The following is a 16,670-nucleotide window of genomic DNA, read 5'->3' on the forward strand; positions in this document are numbered from 1 at the left end:
TGTCTTCGCTGCAGAAAGCTTCTCAATTAGCCACTAATTGCCTCGACTTAACGAGCAGGACATTTCTTAGCACTAATGAAGCTGGTGGCAGGCGCAGTGTATCTGTGTGTGTGTGTGTGTGTGTGTGTGTGTGTGTGCGTCGCTCCGAGCTACAGTGTGAGGTGCGTGTGTTTTTGAAAGATAGAAAGCCCAGAGACAGAGCGGAGATCTAATGGAGTCGGGTTCGCAGCTCATTTTCAGCGAGCTGTTTGGCATTCTCTGGAAGGAATGCGTGGATGGATTACACTGCTGGCTGCTACAGCGACTTTCCAATGAGGCTCCACTTTGTCTTCACCCTTATCTAATCCACGTCGGAATGACCATCTCTGCAAAATGAAAATGAGGCCGGAAATCAAATGACCTGCCTGTTTGTTGCAGCTGCACGCGCGGACATGTGATGTGAGAAATTAAACTCCACTTGGAACAAAAATGGAGTCGGTGCAAGAACGTGTGAGTTGCATCGCACGCTGGTGTTGATGCACACACGTCAAATGCATCATCCTTTCAAATGTCACCAAAACATAGATATATAGTTCATTAAAGGGCCACTCCACTCATTTTACTTGCCAACGTATTTGTGTTACATAACCAGGCACCAGGAACATTCCACACAAGGAAGTACAAACGAAAGATGCTATTAAGTTGCATCATGGGATCATTAACAGGACACATGGTGTGTTACGTTTAAACTGGGAAGTCGGAATTTACAACTTCCCAGTTGGAAAATTCAACTGAAACGCCCCCTTGAGGTCAGATTTCCAACTTGGAAAGTCAGGGAAACTCTGCCAACCCTGACATCAAAATCCAAGATGGCTGCTCTGCATATCATTAGCAGTAGTAATGTGCTATTTATTAACACTTTTGTCTCATTTGTGTCTCAATAAATCAGTCATAGACACAGTACTGTTCAACTTCTATCTGTTGACATGTTGCTACGGTGTTTGTGGTGCAAAATACAGTGTAATGAAGCCAACATGGAAGTGCCAAAAACTGCAGTTCCTCTAATGGCCACTAGAGGCTGGCTCCAAGAGTGAGTCAATCCCCATAGACCTCCATGTTACACTGCCCAACTTTACAGCAGAAGTAAACGTGTTTACAGCCTGGTACAAGAAGTTTTGGTCCGTATAGCTAATTTCAACGTTCGTGACAACTCTAGCCGGCAACTTGGCCTCACTTTGAAGTTGTTGAAAACTGGTGCCTGATCAGGTGACTTCTGGTGTTAGACATTAACAAAAAGAGACGTCCTTTCATGTTGGCATGGCAGCATCTGGGGAATACACGACGGAAGTCCAAGTAGGACAGGTAGGAGGGGCGGTGGATGCGGGAGGCCGACGTTCACTTCACGTAACATTGTAAAGCTAAACCCTGTTCTTTTTTTCTAAACTCAACCACATGCACCAATTCGCTGTGTTGTACTGACACAGTATGTTTATGCAAACTGTAAATTTCCTGTGACAATAGAAGTGTATTTTGAAAATAGATTGAAGTTGACACGGTGCCCCAGAACGTCAACAACAACCACTCAGTCGTACCTTGCACGTCATATCTCGACATGGAAAGTCCATCACCAAATGTCGATATGGGACGAGGTCAGAGTGAGAATGTTTTGGACGGGGGTCGAATTTGACATTTTTATCAAGTTATACTGAATTAAAGGCGCGCTGCTTTGAGTGACTCAATCAGATCCACCCCTCAATCCTTGACAGCGCCAACCTCTCAGCCAGATATGGTCACTTCTGGCTGGAAAAAAACAAAATTGCGACCGCCAAAGCACTGAACTGGAGGCTTCAAACTGGATTCCACAAATGGGTGACGTCATTGTGGCTACGTCCATTATTTTTACAGTAAACTAGTATTGCTAACAATGGCTTACCTGCTACAACTGGTGTTGTCTTGGTTTTCCGATGCGATCAACTCTGCTGCTAGGATTTTTTATCGTCCTCTTTTCAGTCTCTTTCACAAGTCACCCAACTGTATAGAAAAACAATGTTAAATCACAGGGGTCCCAAATTTTAACTGCCATTATTTTAACTGAGCATTTCTGTTCTGATATTTTCTCAAATCTTAAAGGGCTTGTTTGGAATACTTGTATGGTAAATATGGAGCTACAGCCAGCAGCTGGTTAGCTTAGCTTAGCTTAGACTCCAGGAAGTGACTCCTGGAATAAATGAGATATAATGTGTTAATTGGGGAGCTTTAAACCTGTAATCGCTAATTTTTAGAAAAATAATCAAATATTAATCAAAATTCTGTTGCTGCATTGCCTATTTCACACCTTAGATGTTTTCAGAAACATATTTTAGTGTACTGTTTAGCTGGTACATGAGAAAGTCTGTGACTTTGTGGCCACGTTGAAGACAGCTGAGGCAAAACCAAGCACTGCCCACCAGCCAGAACAGAGCAAACAGTGTCAGGTCTAAACACCCTTAATAATCTTGACCTTTGACCTTTTGACCCATCAGAACAAAATGTCAAAATGTTACAGTAGGTCAAATCTCATACCCTGGGTCATGCTTTTAGGAGATACCCTCATCTTATAGAGAAGCCGATATATCACACGCTGTTTTCAAGCTCTTACAGAAACTAAGCAGTCTCTAATTCCTCTTGGACCCGACTGGGCTCGCTCTTCGCCAAGCAGCCGGGCTAACAGGGACACACGACATATTACCCCATCCTTTCCCTGCCGTTCACAGCAACCCAACACTCCTGACACAAGCTCACCCCAGCACCCCCTGACTGCCAAGCAAAACACCTGGCATCTGTATGAGAAGGGTGCCAATTTCACAGTGACTGCCAGGCGGTCAGCTGAGCCTCTGCCACACACATATTGCTAGCATGTGTGTGAGGGCTGCGGATGTGCTGTGCGTCTGTAAAGACAGCTTGTGTGTGTGTGTGTGAGAGGAGAGCAGGTGTGTGTGTATGTGAGAGACAGAAGTGGAAGCATATGAAAAGTATGTGCCAGAACTTAAAGCAGCTACACTGAGTTTTAAACTGCTTGTGAAACAATCTGATGCCTCTATATGAGCTACATAAGCAAACCAGACCATCACATGACTTTGCTTCTATTAATATTAATAATGTAAATGCCTGTTCTCGGGTCTGATTCCCCATGAAGGAAAGAAAACGAAAAGAACTTGCTAAAGAACAACAACAAAAGAAGGCCCTATACGTCCAATATGACATGCTAACGTACCCTCCTCCGTCACTTTTCGATGTTCAGGGTTGCCGTGTCAATTTCCACTCGTTACATGCATTGTGTCTTTTCAAAACACACTTGCTTTTTCACAGGGAATGCACCTATTGGCAGAACCTTTTTAGGTTAAACAGACCAAGGCGGCCTTCCACAACGGGAGGGGCTGTTGATGACTTGTGGGAGGAGCTGTTGTTGGCGGTGGATAAACAGGAAACAGCTGATAGCAGGAATTAGCGAGCAGCTAGTAGCAAGAGGGAAACACAAACCTGACAGACACTGTAAAGATGAGCAACTGGGGAGACAAGGAATTGCGCGCCCTCCTTGTCCTCGCAAACGAAGAGGCCATTAACCGTCAGATGACGGGGACGGTGAAGAACAGGCCGACTTATGAGAGAATCGCTGAAGGACTGACCAGCCACGGCTTCCCTCCCACGTCACTGTTTACGTCACATGCTGTGCTACACGTTTTGTTACTTGCTCACGCCCCCCATTGCCCCGAAAAAGGCGCATTCTGTATGAACAAAAGTAGGCAGGCGGCATTTTGCTGCACTCCCTGATTTTGTTTTTATACTGCCAATGCTGAAAAAGACTGATTGGGTTTTCCTGCAAATTTGCACAACTCCTATCTAAAAAGGGCTATAGGGAGATACTGGCTATCACTGCATTTGTAGTAGTGACGAAACGGCGAAAACAAACGGCGTTTGAAACATGTGACTTGCTTTATTTTCTAAAACCAGCCACCGACAATTTGACCAGCTGAGTTGCAGGTGACACCATCAGTCTGAGGCGAGCTCAGACCGTCCAGTTCACACCACTGCAACTTTTCTCTCCAACGTTCTAAAATGGTTTCGTCTTGTTGTGTAAGATTGGTCTTTAGATTCATGCAGGGTTTTTCAAAATAAATTTACTACATTAGTAAAGCACTTTGGTTTTATATAGGACTTTATACATATGACATGGCTGGGTCGGAGGGTCTTCCCCCAGGAAATTATGAGCACTCAACACCTAATTTCCTGCCCTTGGTGGATTTTTCTGCACCGATTTACACCTTTTCTGCCTCAATTAATCATCAAAATAAAAGTCCTCTGCTACTTTCATGCTTTTATTGGGGTTGACAAATGCACAAGTTCTTAGTATTGAGGGGGACGTTCCCCCTGCATGCCCCCATCCCTGAAATCCATGCCTATGCATCCTGCAAACAACTGTGTTCAGAAAAGAAAAAAACGAATAAAAATGATGCATCTTGTTTTTCACATGCCAGCCAGATGAACATCTTTACGACACAAGGCGGTGGAAACACTTTTGCTTTGTCCACAGGGGACGTCAAAATCAAGACAAAATGAAAGATCCTTTTAGCTGCTTTAATATACGAGGACATGAGTGTGTGCATGACAGACAGCTCAGTCTGGACTTACACAAAACCGCACTTTGGCAGCGCGAGTCCTCTGGAAACATTTATAACTCTACAGTCACATGCACAACCACAGTGGTGTGCGTTAACTTGCATGCAGATTTGTTCTGTGTGCATGTCAAGTGTTGGACAAAGTGTCTACATATAATTTTATATGGTTCCAGTGTCTCTCTGACAGTGATGCATTTCCCTGTTGCGTGCTTCCATTCCTTGGCTGAAGTTTTGTGTGTGTCAGAGGCCAGGGCTGGTGCTGAAAGCCTGATGGATGGGGTCCAGGGGTCACGGACTTCAGCTGTTGCTGGCCACATCACAACCCAGTGAACCACACTGCTAGCCTTTGGGTTAGCACCAGAGTGCACAGCACTTCTTGGTGTTTTTCATTGTCGGAGCGATGGGAAAGCTGAGAGGGACTGGGGAGATATATAAAGAGAAGGTTTTCGGAGGGCTTGGATGCCGGCAGGGGTGTAAGAGGGTACAGAGGCAGGAGCGAGGCCAGTCCAACAGCTCTGAGCCTCCTCTGCACAGGAAGCAAATAAACAATGCTATTCAGGTGGGAGCCCACGGGGAGCAGGCCGACAAACCATTCAGTGGTCTCAGGCTCATGTTGCATCCACTGGTTTAAAGAAATGTTTAGATTTGACAAGCACCTCAGAAGAAGAGGAAGAAATGCTGTGTGTTACTAAATAAAGGTTTGTATTCATGTTAACTGGCTGCACCACAAGCTCACCACACTCAGCTGAATGCAATGCAGATGGATTCCAGCTGCATGCTCCTCACATGTTACTGGGCACCGGCGTTGTTGCAAAGAACAAAGAGACTTCAGTTGTATTTGATAAAAGATTTTACAGTACATGAGGTTGACCATGCCCCCCGAAAAAAATCCTGCTTTTCTCCATAATGGGATATACGAACCTTTCATTGTTGCCACAACGATGTCATCAGCTCTGAAAGGGGGCTGCTGTGCCAGGAGCGGCGGGCCACGTTGCCATGGCGACACTTGGTGGAAAAGGTTGGTGGTTGGTGGCTTGGCTGTGGTGTGTGGGCAAACGAGAGGCAGCCAGCAAGCCATCATTGCTTTTAGGGTAAATATGGTCTAAATTAACAGCGCTGCCGTATCGACTCGGCACAAGACGAAGAAGAAGAAGAAAAAAGACATTAAGTAAAAATGGATGTCTTAAACACAGCACAAGGTGAAACCAAGCAAGAATATTGCACAGGATATGAAATTATTTCCAATATCAGGCCAACTGTGGAAATTCAATTTCACAGCTCATGAACAATATCAAACAAACATGCTGGCTCAAAGAGCACACTCTAACTTGAGTGATACTGTATCAAAAGGCTACACAGCAGACATAAAAGCGAATGAGATGGGTGAAGGGCAGGCTAACGGGTAACGGTAATCCATAACTCCACCAATCTCCATATTCAGGCCGTTTAAACTGCACATTAGCCACCAGCTATTCCCATGGCCTGTCTCAGACCTGGGAGGGGGGGGCGGCGGCTTTCTAATGAACTGTATAATTAAATGAGAAGCTCTGCTCGGCCCGCTTTGACTACTCTCGATTCCGAGACCATGATGCCATAACGAGGGATGAATTGAAATGAATGGCAGCAGGTGAAGGACAGAAGGACAGCAGGCTAATGCGGTGGAATGTGCCTTTAATGAAGAGGATGAAAGGGGAGGGGGGCGAGAGCAGGCCGAGGTCACTGTGGGCACTCACCCGTACCTTCATTCGGCGGTGCGAGGGCATACAGTCCCCACACACACCCCTCCATCTCTTTCTATCTCTCCGAGCTCTTTTTTTGGGGGAGCTGTGTGGCAGAGAGATAACTGTTTCAGCTCTCCACTTTGCCCTCCCCAGAGCACGGCTTTTGATTGACACATGCTAACAAGCTAAGGTGTTCGACAGGGGCGCCGGCAGAATAGGTAATGCTAAGAGAACATAACCAGGGAATTCTCCCACAACCTGCGATTCATGACAATCGACTGGGGAACAGCCTGTGCTTCTGCATTTTTCTCTTCCTTTTTCGGGAACTGCGACAAGAATTTGGGCTTATGAGGTGTCAAATTAATTCACGCAAAAAAAAACTCATAACACAAGACGAAAGGGTAAGTGAATTTTCAAAAAGAACTGAGCGGAATCGTCAAGGAACTTCAAGAAAAGGCGGATGGGAGTGGAAAATAGACAAATAGCTTTTTAAGGAAGGGTTTGGGCTTCCTGGTGGGAGAGGGAAACTTGCTGATATGAAGCATGAAAATACGTCTGCCAGTGCATCAACAGCCGTGACCGCGTCCAGTCTGAGTGCGTGAGTCATGTGACTCAACTAAAGCATCTAAATGACCATGAACAAAGGGGAGACACTCACAAGACACGCACACACACTGAAAACTACATAAGATGTGTGTTAGAGCCAAGCACTCCTGACAGTGATTTCAAAGCTTTTGTTTAATGGACGTTAAATGCAATTAATTCTTGGATGTTCCGTTTGCTGTTGTTTATTGTCTTTGGCAGCGAACTGACCACAAGCACTTGAAGGAGGCTGTTTACTGCGTAGTTATTCTTTAAAGTACAGTGAATGGCCAGCGAAGCCAGCTTAAGTGCTGTAAGTTGTTTTGCCATCACTGAGAATGAAACAAGACGTGCTCCTTGCTGATCTACAGGAAATACTTTCATATTGTCATTGGTGGAATTCAAGATTCGTCTATAATCGCCTTTACTTTCTGAGTCAAACCTTTTCCCGAGGTCCATTTACTTGCTTATTCTGTAGTTTTATTTTTAAGGAGTTGCTCAATTATCATGTGACTGGAAAAGCCCTACAAAAAGCTAGTAAGTGGACCTTTAGTTACAATTTTTCTATCTTCCTGTTTGTGTGTACGAGGGCCTACCTATTGCTTGTTTTATCGTCTAACAACAGAGATACAGTATAGACTTGAGTCACATGACTTGGACTCAAGTCAGCCCTGAGACATAAATTTGATGACTTTATACTTGACAAAATCAAAAAAGACTTGCAAGCCGATTTGTACTTTAACGCCAATTACTCGTGACTTTACTTGGACTTGAGCCTTTTGACTTGAGAAGACTTGATACCTTCCCCCAAGCCCAAAGATTAAAAAGTATGTTCTTTAGAAAGTGTGCCACAAATAGTTGGAGTGCAAATACTTGGTTTGAAGAAATCTGACAGCAACCAATCGAGTTGCAGGAGAGAAACATTGAGAACTAACATTAGGTTGGTGAGCACCAGGCCCCCAGGAAGAGCGCCAGGTGTTTTATAGTGGCCAAACAGTGTAATTACACCGTCACATGATACCCTGTGGCTCAAAAAGACTTACGTTGCAAAAGTGACGTCTGTAAATCGGTGAATAAATTTTTTTGAGTATCACAACCCCCACAAAATGACTTGTTTCAGTATTGGGATTAATCCAGTCGGTCCGATAACATTTGGAGAGTCTAGAAAAGCTGCATGATTGAATCTTTTGATGCCTATTCAAGGTCACAAAATGCCGAAACCGAAAGTAGCCGGCAGAAGTCTCTTGCGCGCCTGCTCTTTGGGCAACACAGTGTGGAAGCAGTGCCGATAATCCGCGGATCACCTGAGTAATTTCAGACGCTGCAGTCGAACTATTTTGGCTTCATGTGCCACTGAGCGTATCGCAGAAGAATGAACGGGGTCCTGCCTTGGAAGCTGTATCCAGGTCTCTTTATACCTTGCTTAGTCAAGGCTAATGTTAGTGTAGGGCGATAATGCCAAGGGTACAAGAGCCCATTATGACTTGAGGATAGGACTTGAAATTTAAAGACTTAGGAGTTGTCAGTCTTGACTTGGGATTCGATTTTGGACTTGGGTGCAAAGACTTGAGACTCACTTTTGGCTAGCGAAACAATGACTTGGTCCCGACTCTGTCTAGCAAAAGTAATAATTCCCAGCTGATGAAACGTTTCATCAGCTGACACTCAAAGCTGAGATATTAGGAATGTCTTTGAAGGGCACACTAAAGAGTGCTTTTGACATGTTTCATGCTTGCAACTGCATTACCATCACATAATCATGCCATTATCATGGCTTGGTAATGCCTTTGGTGATGGTAAGCCTACGGTACATGTGACTGTTAATGAACTAAAACATGCAGAACGTGACTGAAATAATGGCTCACAGGAACAAAGCTGCAGTGAATGTGTGATGATGGTGAAGTGTTCTGTCATCACAGGATGGCGAGCAGACAGCCGCTGCGTTTCTTCCCTTTACTGTTTATCCAGCTTGTATCTATTCTGGTTTGTTATGCATTACAATGCTGTTTGAAACAATACTATATGAATAGAAATGTGCTGTACGTAATAAGCATTTGTTCGTCAGCCAGAGGGCTCGTGGCTCATCTGAGATAGGTTAGGATCATTGATGTGCTCACTCACTTTATCTGGGAAAGGGTTCATTTTCTTAAAATTGACTGAAACAAAATCACCCGGCCTGTGCTGGCTGATTCGAAAAGTCTATTTGAGCCCAGACAGAAGAGGGTCAAAGTGGTGCACAGACTAGACGGATCAGCAGGGGCCCGGTCCTCGTTGGCCTTGACGTTAATTAAACACTAACTGATAGAAAAAGCCTTCTCCACACTCTAATTATTCCTCATTTCAAGTCTAATTTCACCAATCAGCGCCATCTTTATTTCTGAGAGCAAATTGGGCAGTAATCATTTTCTAGTGGAGTTTTCCCTGTCTCTAATTGTCGAATATGATTTAGTCATTATCAGAGCTCTGGCTACTCTTATCAGTCATCTCACAGGGCAAATTTATCTGGAGATTGTGCTCGGAGAAATTAAGCTGAATATTTTAATGAATTTTTAAAGTGATGACTCACAGTGTTGTCGTAGTTTGACTGAAAATTTTAAATATGCATAGTCTGGATAACTGGTTAAAGGGGACCTATTATGCATTTCCACATTTTGTGTTCTTCATTTAGTTTTACAATTAAGGATGTTTTTATTAGATGTGGCCAAAATTTCACATAATTAAGTAAACATATGTGGAAGAAATCCCTGTGAGCAAAAGCTTAGGTTTCCTACTGCAGTAAATACTTTGTCTTTTCTTCTCTGGCTACAGTATGATGTCATAATGTGCAGGATTTCTTTATAGGGTCATCTGATCCAGGCACGCTATTGCAACTGGTACACTGCTAAATAAAGCTACATGCTAACCTCAGGATAACATGTAACCTTGGTTGCTGATGTTGTAAATTTATCCCTGATTTCAGATCATATTTCTGTTGCAATCGGTTGTGTTTCGAAATTTTTATTGGGGATTTTTCCATGGTGAAAAATGCCGCTATGCTCCGTTACGGTCATTCCTTGGTTGCAAGTACACTGCTACATGTAGCTACATGGTAACATCAGGGACACATGTACACTTTTGTTGCTGATGTTGTAAATTTTTCACGTATTTCAGATCATATTCCTGCTTGAATATATCCAGCTGTGTTTAGAAAAAATCTTGGTGATTTGTTTTGGGTAAAAGTGCCGCCATTCTTGGTTACAGTCATTCTCGAGGTGCTAGTACACTGCTACATACATGTGGCTGCATGCTAACATCATGGAAACATGTAAACTTGGTGTTAATTTCTCGTTTTGTTTCATATTCCTGCTGGAACATGTCCAGTTGTGTTAACAAGCTCATATTGGTGATTTTTCTGGGTAAAAAGTGCCGCCATTTTCGGTTACAGTCATAGTCTGGCTGAAAGTACACTGCTACGTACATGTAGCTTCATGCTAACGCCATGGAAACACATAAACTTGGTTGCTGATGGCGTTAATTTCTCCCTGATTTTGTTTCATATTCCTGCCAGAACATGTCCAATTTAGTTTACAAGCTTATATAGGTGATTTTTCATGGTAAAACGTGCCACCATTCTCAGTTGCAGTCATTCTCTAGCTGCAAGTACACTGCTACATACATGTACCTTCATGCTAATGTCATAGAAACATGTAAACTTGGTTGCTGATGGTGTTGATTTCTCCCTGATTTCATTTTTATATTCCTGTTTCATATGTTCAGTTGTGCTTACAAGCTTATATTGGTGATTTTTCTGGGTAAAAATGGCACTATTTTTGGTTACATTCATTCCCTGGCTGCAAGTATATGGCTACATACATGTAGTTCCATGCTAACGTCAAGGAAACACATAAACTTGGTTGCTGATGGAGAGAGGCTGTTAATTTCTCCCTGGTTTTGTTTCATATTCCTGCTAGAACATGTCCAGTTGTGCTAACAAGCTTATATTGGTGATTATTCTGGGTAAAAAGTGCCGGCATTCTCGGTTACAGTCATTTTCTGGCTGCAAGTACACTGCTACATGTAGCTACATGCTAATGTCATGGAAACATGGAAACTTGATTGCTGATGATGATAATTTCTCCCTGATTTCGTTTCATATTCCTGCTGGAACATGTCCAGTTGTGTTTACAAGCTTATATTGGTGATTTGTCAGGGTAAAAAGTGCCGCCATTTTCGGTTACAGTAATTTTCTGGCTGCAAGTACACTGCTACATACATGTGGCTACATGCTAACATCATAGAAACATATAAACTTGCATGCTGATGGTGTCAATTTCTCCTTGATTTCATTTCATATTCCTGCTGGAACATGTCCAGTTGTGTTTACAAGCTTATATTGGTGATTTTTCAGGGTAAATAGTGCTGCTATTCTCTGTTGGTGACAATGCAGAGACGCAGATATACGGAAGACCAGAAAATGCTAACCAACCAGAGTAGCTTGGGATTTTTTGGCAGGAGGGGGTTAGAAATGGACGGTAAAACTGTATGAGAAAAATAGTACAGGGGAAACAAAGTGTTTTCTGACCATTAAAGCATGTAAACATGTTGAAATGAAAACCTTAAATACAAGTATGAACCTGAAAATGAGCATAATAGGTTAGAAAAAGCATAAAATGATTTGGAGCGGCTCGGAGAGAGAATTCCAAAATATTTAATGCAAAATATTTGTATAAAAAAAATCATGCATTTATTTGACAGCATGTTTGAATCAAACCACCAGTAACACATTTAGTAAGTTTTCAGTGCAGTGATATGTTTAATTAAACCCTTTGTTAGCTCTTTATATACTGTAGCCTGTGTGTGGGTCAAGATTTATACATTTTATTAGAAACACCACAACAATATCACAAACTCACTGCAGTTACACATTTGACAAATGTACAGTAAATGCATCATTCATGTCCACATCCAAATAAAACAAAAGGCAGAAATACAAAAAGTGATAGCAGGATGTAAAGGAAGTTCAAGAGACAAAAACATCAAGGACAAGAGGATACTTTGAAGAGTTACTTCCTGTTTCCTGTTTGTCGACTTCAACTTCCTGTGTCTCCTGGTCTGCCTGGTCAAGGTGATCCCTCTTTATTTCCTTCAGTTTGATCAGCTTGTGCAAAATGCTGGAAAAGACTTCATTCTATACAACAAGTTAACTCTAAATATCTGTGTCATTAATTTAATCAACATTAATTTCAATTCAACAATATAAAATCTATCAAAATAACTTCCTGTTGATATAAACAGCACACTTGTAAATATACACAAGCAAACATGTATAGATATGTACACACACACACGTACACGTACACACACTCACACACACACACAGTCTTTCACGCTTGTTAAATCTGTCTTGGCCTGTGGAGAGAGTTATGACCAGATGGTTCTGTAAATAAGCCTTATTTTAGCCTCCCAGCTTGTCACTTATTGCTTTCAGGGTTCCTGATCAGATAAATTAATATAGCAAAATCTCACTTATTCGCATTGGCAGCTTCGGTGACAGCTGATATTATGTTTCACAAATCTGGAAACACATGAATTTGGAGGTATTTATATTCTTTGTATGACTGACTCGACTTTTGGAGGTGAGATGAGAGGAGTCTGTGACTGAGGAGTACCTTCTACACTGCACCTATCATGGGGTTCTTCCGCCTTGGGTCAGGCTGTCTTTCGTCTCCGTAGCCGTAGCGCTCGGGGCTGGCGTAGCGTTCCCTGGTGTCGGGGTACCTCTCTGGGCTGGTGTAGCGGCCAGGGCTAGCCTGCCGGTAGACGTCCACCCGCCCTCCAGCGGCTTCGTAGTAGTGCCGTCCTCTGCGGCCTGCAGTGGGCGAAGGGGGGACGTCCTGCCTCGCTGCTGCGCGGTGCTGCTGTCCTGCGCCGGGGGATGACGGGTGGTAGCGTTGGTTGCTGGGTGCCTGATAGGATTGTGCGCCCGTCTGGGGGGGTTGCACATGGCCAGGGCGGCTGGAGGCAGGAGGGTCATGGTAGTGGCCGGGGTAGGGGGCTGGTTCTCTTGGCACGGGTCTGGAGTGGGTGGGGTAATCATATGGATCCCTCCTGAAAGACAAAATGGTTGTCAATGAAAAATTAGAAAGTACTGACTGCACCTGATATTAGCCTGGAGCTGGTCTGTGGGACTGTCAGACACCATTAGTGAAGACACACACACATGTACACACACATACATATGTATGCTTGAGAGTACAAAGGAAGACAATATTTAATACTGGTTTAAACTGGTTGGGAGTTCGAGGACGTGCCAGAGATTTGGCCCTCCCTTGCGGTAAGCCTCCTCCTGTTATTCAGTTTACGTGGCGAGGCTGTGGCCTTGGCAAGATCGAGTTGTGGGGGGGACGTGGATGGAGAGATGCCAAGAGATAACAGCAAATGCCTTGGTAAGCATATATGAGGTTGTGTGAGTGTGTTTAGCTGGAGTGTGGTGGAATGTGTGTGTCCCAGGGGTCTGCAGTAACGAGGCAGCCAGCTGGAAGTCTCCGGTTCCCTCCCACTAGCTCTGGGTGATTAGGGGCTAAACCCCTGGGTAAGGCGACACGCGGGCCTCGGGGAGATGGAAGGAGTGAGAGACGGAGAGAGAGAGAAGGAGCTGGAGAGAAAGAGAAAGAGGGGGAAAGAGTGAGAGGAGGAAAGAAAAGGGAGGGCTGCTCACCTTTCACAGGCCCATTCAAATGTTTTCCATCTTATGTGCTGTTTCCAGTGCTGAGTGACACATGTCTCGCTAAAGCAAGTAAGCAAATCTAAAAGTCAGGTCTTCGTCGGCCTAGCTGTAAGGGGAACTCCCCTATTTTTAAAAGTGGTGATCTACAATGAGCCCTGTCAACATCATAAATGATCACTTTTGGCGTTACACTCAGCACCATTACAGTCTAACATAAACCACACCACTGAATCTTTTTGCCATATATGGTAGCAGTTAAGAGTACTTTAAAGCTAAACACACACACCTCAAGGGTCTACATTAGTGAAGGGTTACCAGTGACAACATCAAACACTGGTATGAAACAGGAAGTCCAGTTTGAAGGCTTATCAGACGCTACATAACTCTCCTCTAAGACAGCAATCATATTCATCTTTTCCTGTTCCAAGCTACGAGGCATGCTACGTGTGCAAGTGCACAAACTGGTGTTTGACCACAGCAATGTGTTCCTGGACGACGCTGCTGCACTGTGCTGTGGCAAGGACTGAGACAGGATATACTTACAAAGGATACTTGAGCCCTGTTTCCACAGAGTGGTACGGTACGGTTCAGTTCAGTTCAGTATGCTTTTTTCCCCAAGACAAATCTAGGTATCTCTTATCCCACAACCATTTCAATGCCACATCAATGTAACAAGGTCATTTTTTCTCAACAAGCCTGACAAAAAAATGCCTGAGGTATACTGTCTGCGTAGCTAATATGCCTGTCCTAGGATAGCCAATGCATGATTTACCCTACCCTTCCTCTGATTGACGAGTACTTGTTGCCTTCAGTGGTTGAGTTGGTTCAGATTAGACATCAGGCAGGCCAATTAGAGGCAGAGTAGGGATGGTTATGGCTTCAATATCCTCGGAAACGCAAATTCGTGTCTCAGTCAAGCCCCCAGGAATTGAACCAGGCTTTGAAGACAATTGTCCTAGTGGCCAAACAGTGGTACTGCAATTTTTGGGGTCCATCGTGTGATGCCATTGGACCCAAAAAGACTTACACTTTTGCAAACCTGTGAAAATGACTCGTTCCACTGTCAAGATTTAATCCATTCAGTTTGATAACATTTGGAAAGTCTACCAGAGCTGCAAAATCAAATTATTTGATCCCCATTCAAGCTAGCATTGTGCTAAACTGGAAGTCAGCCGCTCAGCCGGCGGACGTTGGCGGATCAGGCACACTCGCTCCACTGTGCTTGGCAGCTGAAGTCTCTAGTGCACCTGCTCTATGGGCCCAATGATGCAGAAGCGGTGCGCCACTGAGCAGGTTTCATAGGAATAATCGAAGGCCCACCACCAATGCTGTATCTAGTCTGGGTAGCTAGCTAGCTAACGCTACATTGTTATTGCTGATTTGGCCATGACAGTCCCACATTTTGACGTATTTCCATGTTGCATACCCCCCTGCTGATGGTATACGACTCTGAATATAGGTGCAGACCTGCAGGGTAGAGCACAGGTTGCTAATGTTAGCCTACAGAGCAACGCCAGTGGTAATGACGCAGTGTTCTTTTTCCATTTGATCAGTTGAGAGCCAGAAATTTAAGTTGTGAACAAATTGCGAACGCCCATGCTTTTCTACCTCCATCACCTCAATGTCATTTTGACCGTATCATTATTGCCACAGTCACATTTGTTTATGTACTGTTGATGATATACCAGGGTCGAGAAGGGTTTCACCAATTCATTGGGAAACATTTCAACCATTACCCTTGGCACTCTGTTGCAAGGGGTAAAGGGGCACTTGAAGAAGAGGAGTAGGAGTCAAAATAAGAGATGGGATTGGGCCCAAGATAACATTGAAGAAATCATTTAACTGCAGAAAACAACAGGTCATTTAAGTGCAAGTAAACACACATTTGTGATGCTATTGTCGGTCTAAACGCAGCCTGAACAGCAAATGTTAAAGCTGTCGTTAACTTACTACAGTTCATATTCTTATACTGCATCATTCAGCAGCAGACAGCGGCGCACAGATTTAGACGTTTACTTCCCACCCTCCAACAATGGTTCCCACTGTAGTTATTACACAGAAGCCTTGAGCTTAGCCTCTCCCTTGTTCTGCAATCATATCCGTGCGTCTCCTCTGTCCGCTCCCTTGAGTCCAGCTCAGCACCTGTTGACTGGCCAATTAGAATGACTCACTCACCACAGATTAGGTCGCACACAGCTTGTGTTTGTGTGTGTGTGTGCTTGTGCATAAGCGATCTTCCCTTGAGGATATTCGTGGACTGTGGTGATGTGGATTTCTATGTGTGTGTGTGTGTTGCAGATATCAGTAGAGTGTGTTTTCTGTGGGCTGGGAGGCCTGACCACCCAAACAGAGCGGTGGGACAGGATACACAGGTGGCCCCAAGAATGAACAGCACTGCCTTGTCAGTCAGCAGAGCAGGAAAGACGGAGCCGCACACACACACGCACAGATAGACATGCATTGCTACGGCTTAAGATAAGGTAAGGAAGCATTAAAACACACAAAAAAGAGATCTGAGAGGACAGAAAGAGAACAGAGAGAGGGAGAGATTTCATCTGAAATTACAATGTGAGGAGACAGAAGCAGATGTGGAGGGAGTCTGGGTAAGAACAATATATTCAAGCTCGGCGAGGAGTGGAAAGCGCGGGAGAGAGAAAGAGAGACGAAGGTCAGCCTGCTCATTAATCCAGATTAAATGGTGAAGGCCACCAGGGGAGGCAAAGTGGAAAGAAAGAAAGGATGGAGTGATATAGTGGGTAGAGGAGGGGGAACACCTGGGTCCTCGGCCCGATTCAGGGCCACCCAAACAGACAGGAACCTCCGCCGGCTTCCCCGCTCCTCTCTCATCATTCTCCTTAAATTTCCCCCTCTGAGATCTTCAATTTCCACACAGTTTCCACTTGAATATTCATCTTCCTCTCCGTCTCTATCACCTCAGTGACCTCTCCCCTTAATATCTGTTCATCACCCCCTTATGCACCTCTGTTATTTAAATGCCTCTGTCATCTTTGCACTTCCCCTTTCACT

General features: G+C 44.2%; 1 protein-coding gene across 2 annotated transcripts in view; it reads right to left on the bottom strand.

Moving 5' to 3' along the window:
* Nucleotides 1-11,610: 11,610 nt before the first annotated feature.
* Nucleotides 11,611-16,670, bottom strand: part of pard3ba (par-3 family cell polarity regulator beta a) — a 215,458-nt gene continuing 210,398 nt past the window's right edge. For both annotated transcript variants that reach the window (XM_033616106.2, XM_033616107.2), the window contains one exon: nucleotides 11,611-13,024. In XM_033616106.2, the coding sequence (XP_033471997.2) occupies nucleotides 12,589-13,024 (436 nt within the window). In that variant the 3' untranslated portion in view covers nucleotides 11,611-12,588. The remainder of the gene's footprint in view (nucleotides 13,025-16,670) is intronic.

The sequence above is a fragment of the Epinephelus lanceolatus genome, chromosome 24, assembly GCF_041903045.1.
Source record: "Epinephelus lanceolatus isolate andai-2023 chromosome 24, ASM4190304v1, whole genome shotgun sequence".
NCBI classification, from domain to species: Eukaryota; Metazoa; Chordata; class Actinopteri; order Perciformes; family Serranidae; genus Epinephelus; species Epinephelus lanceolatus.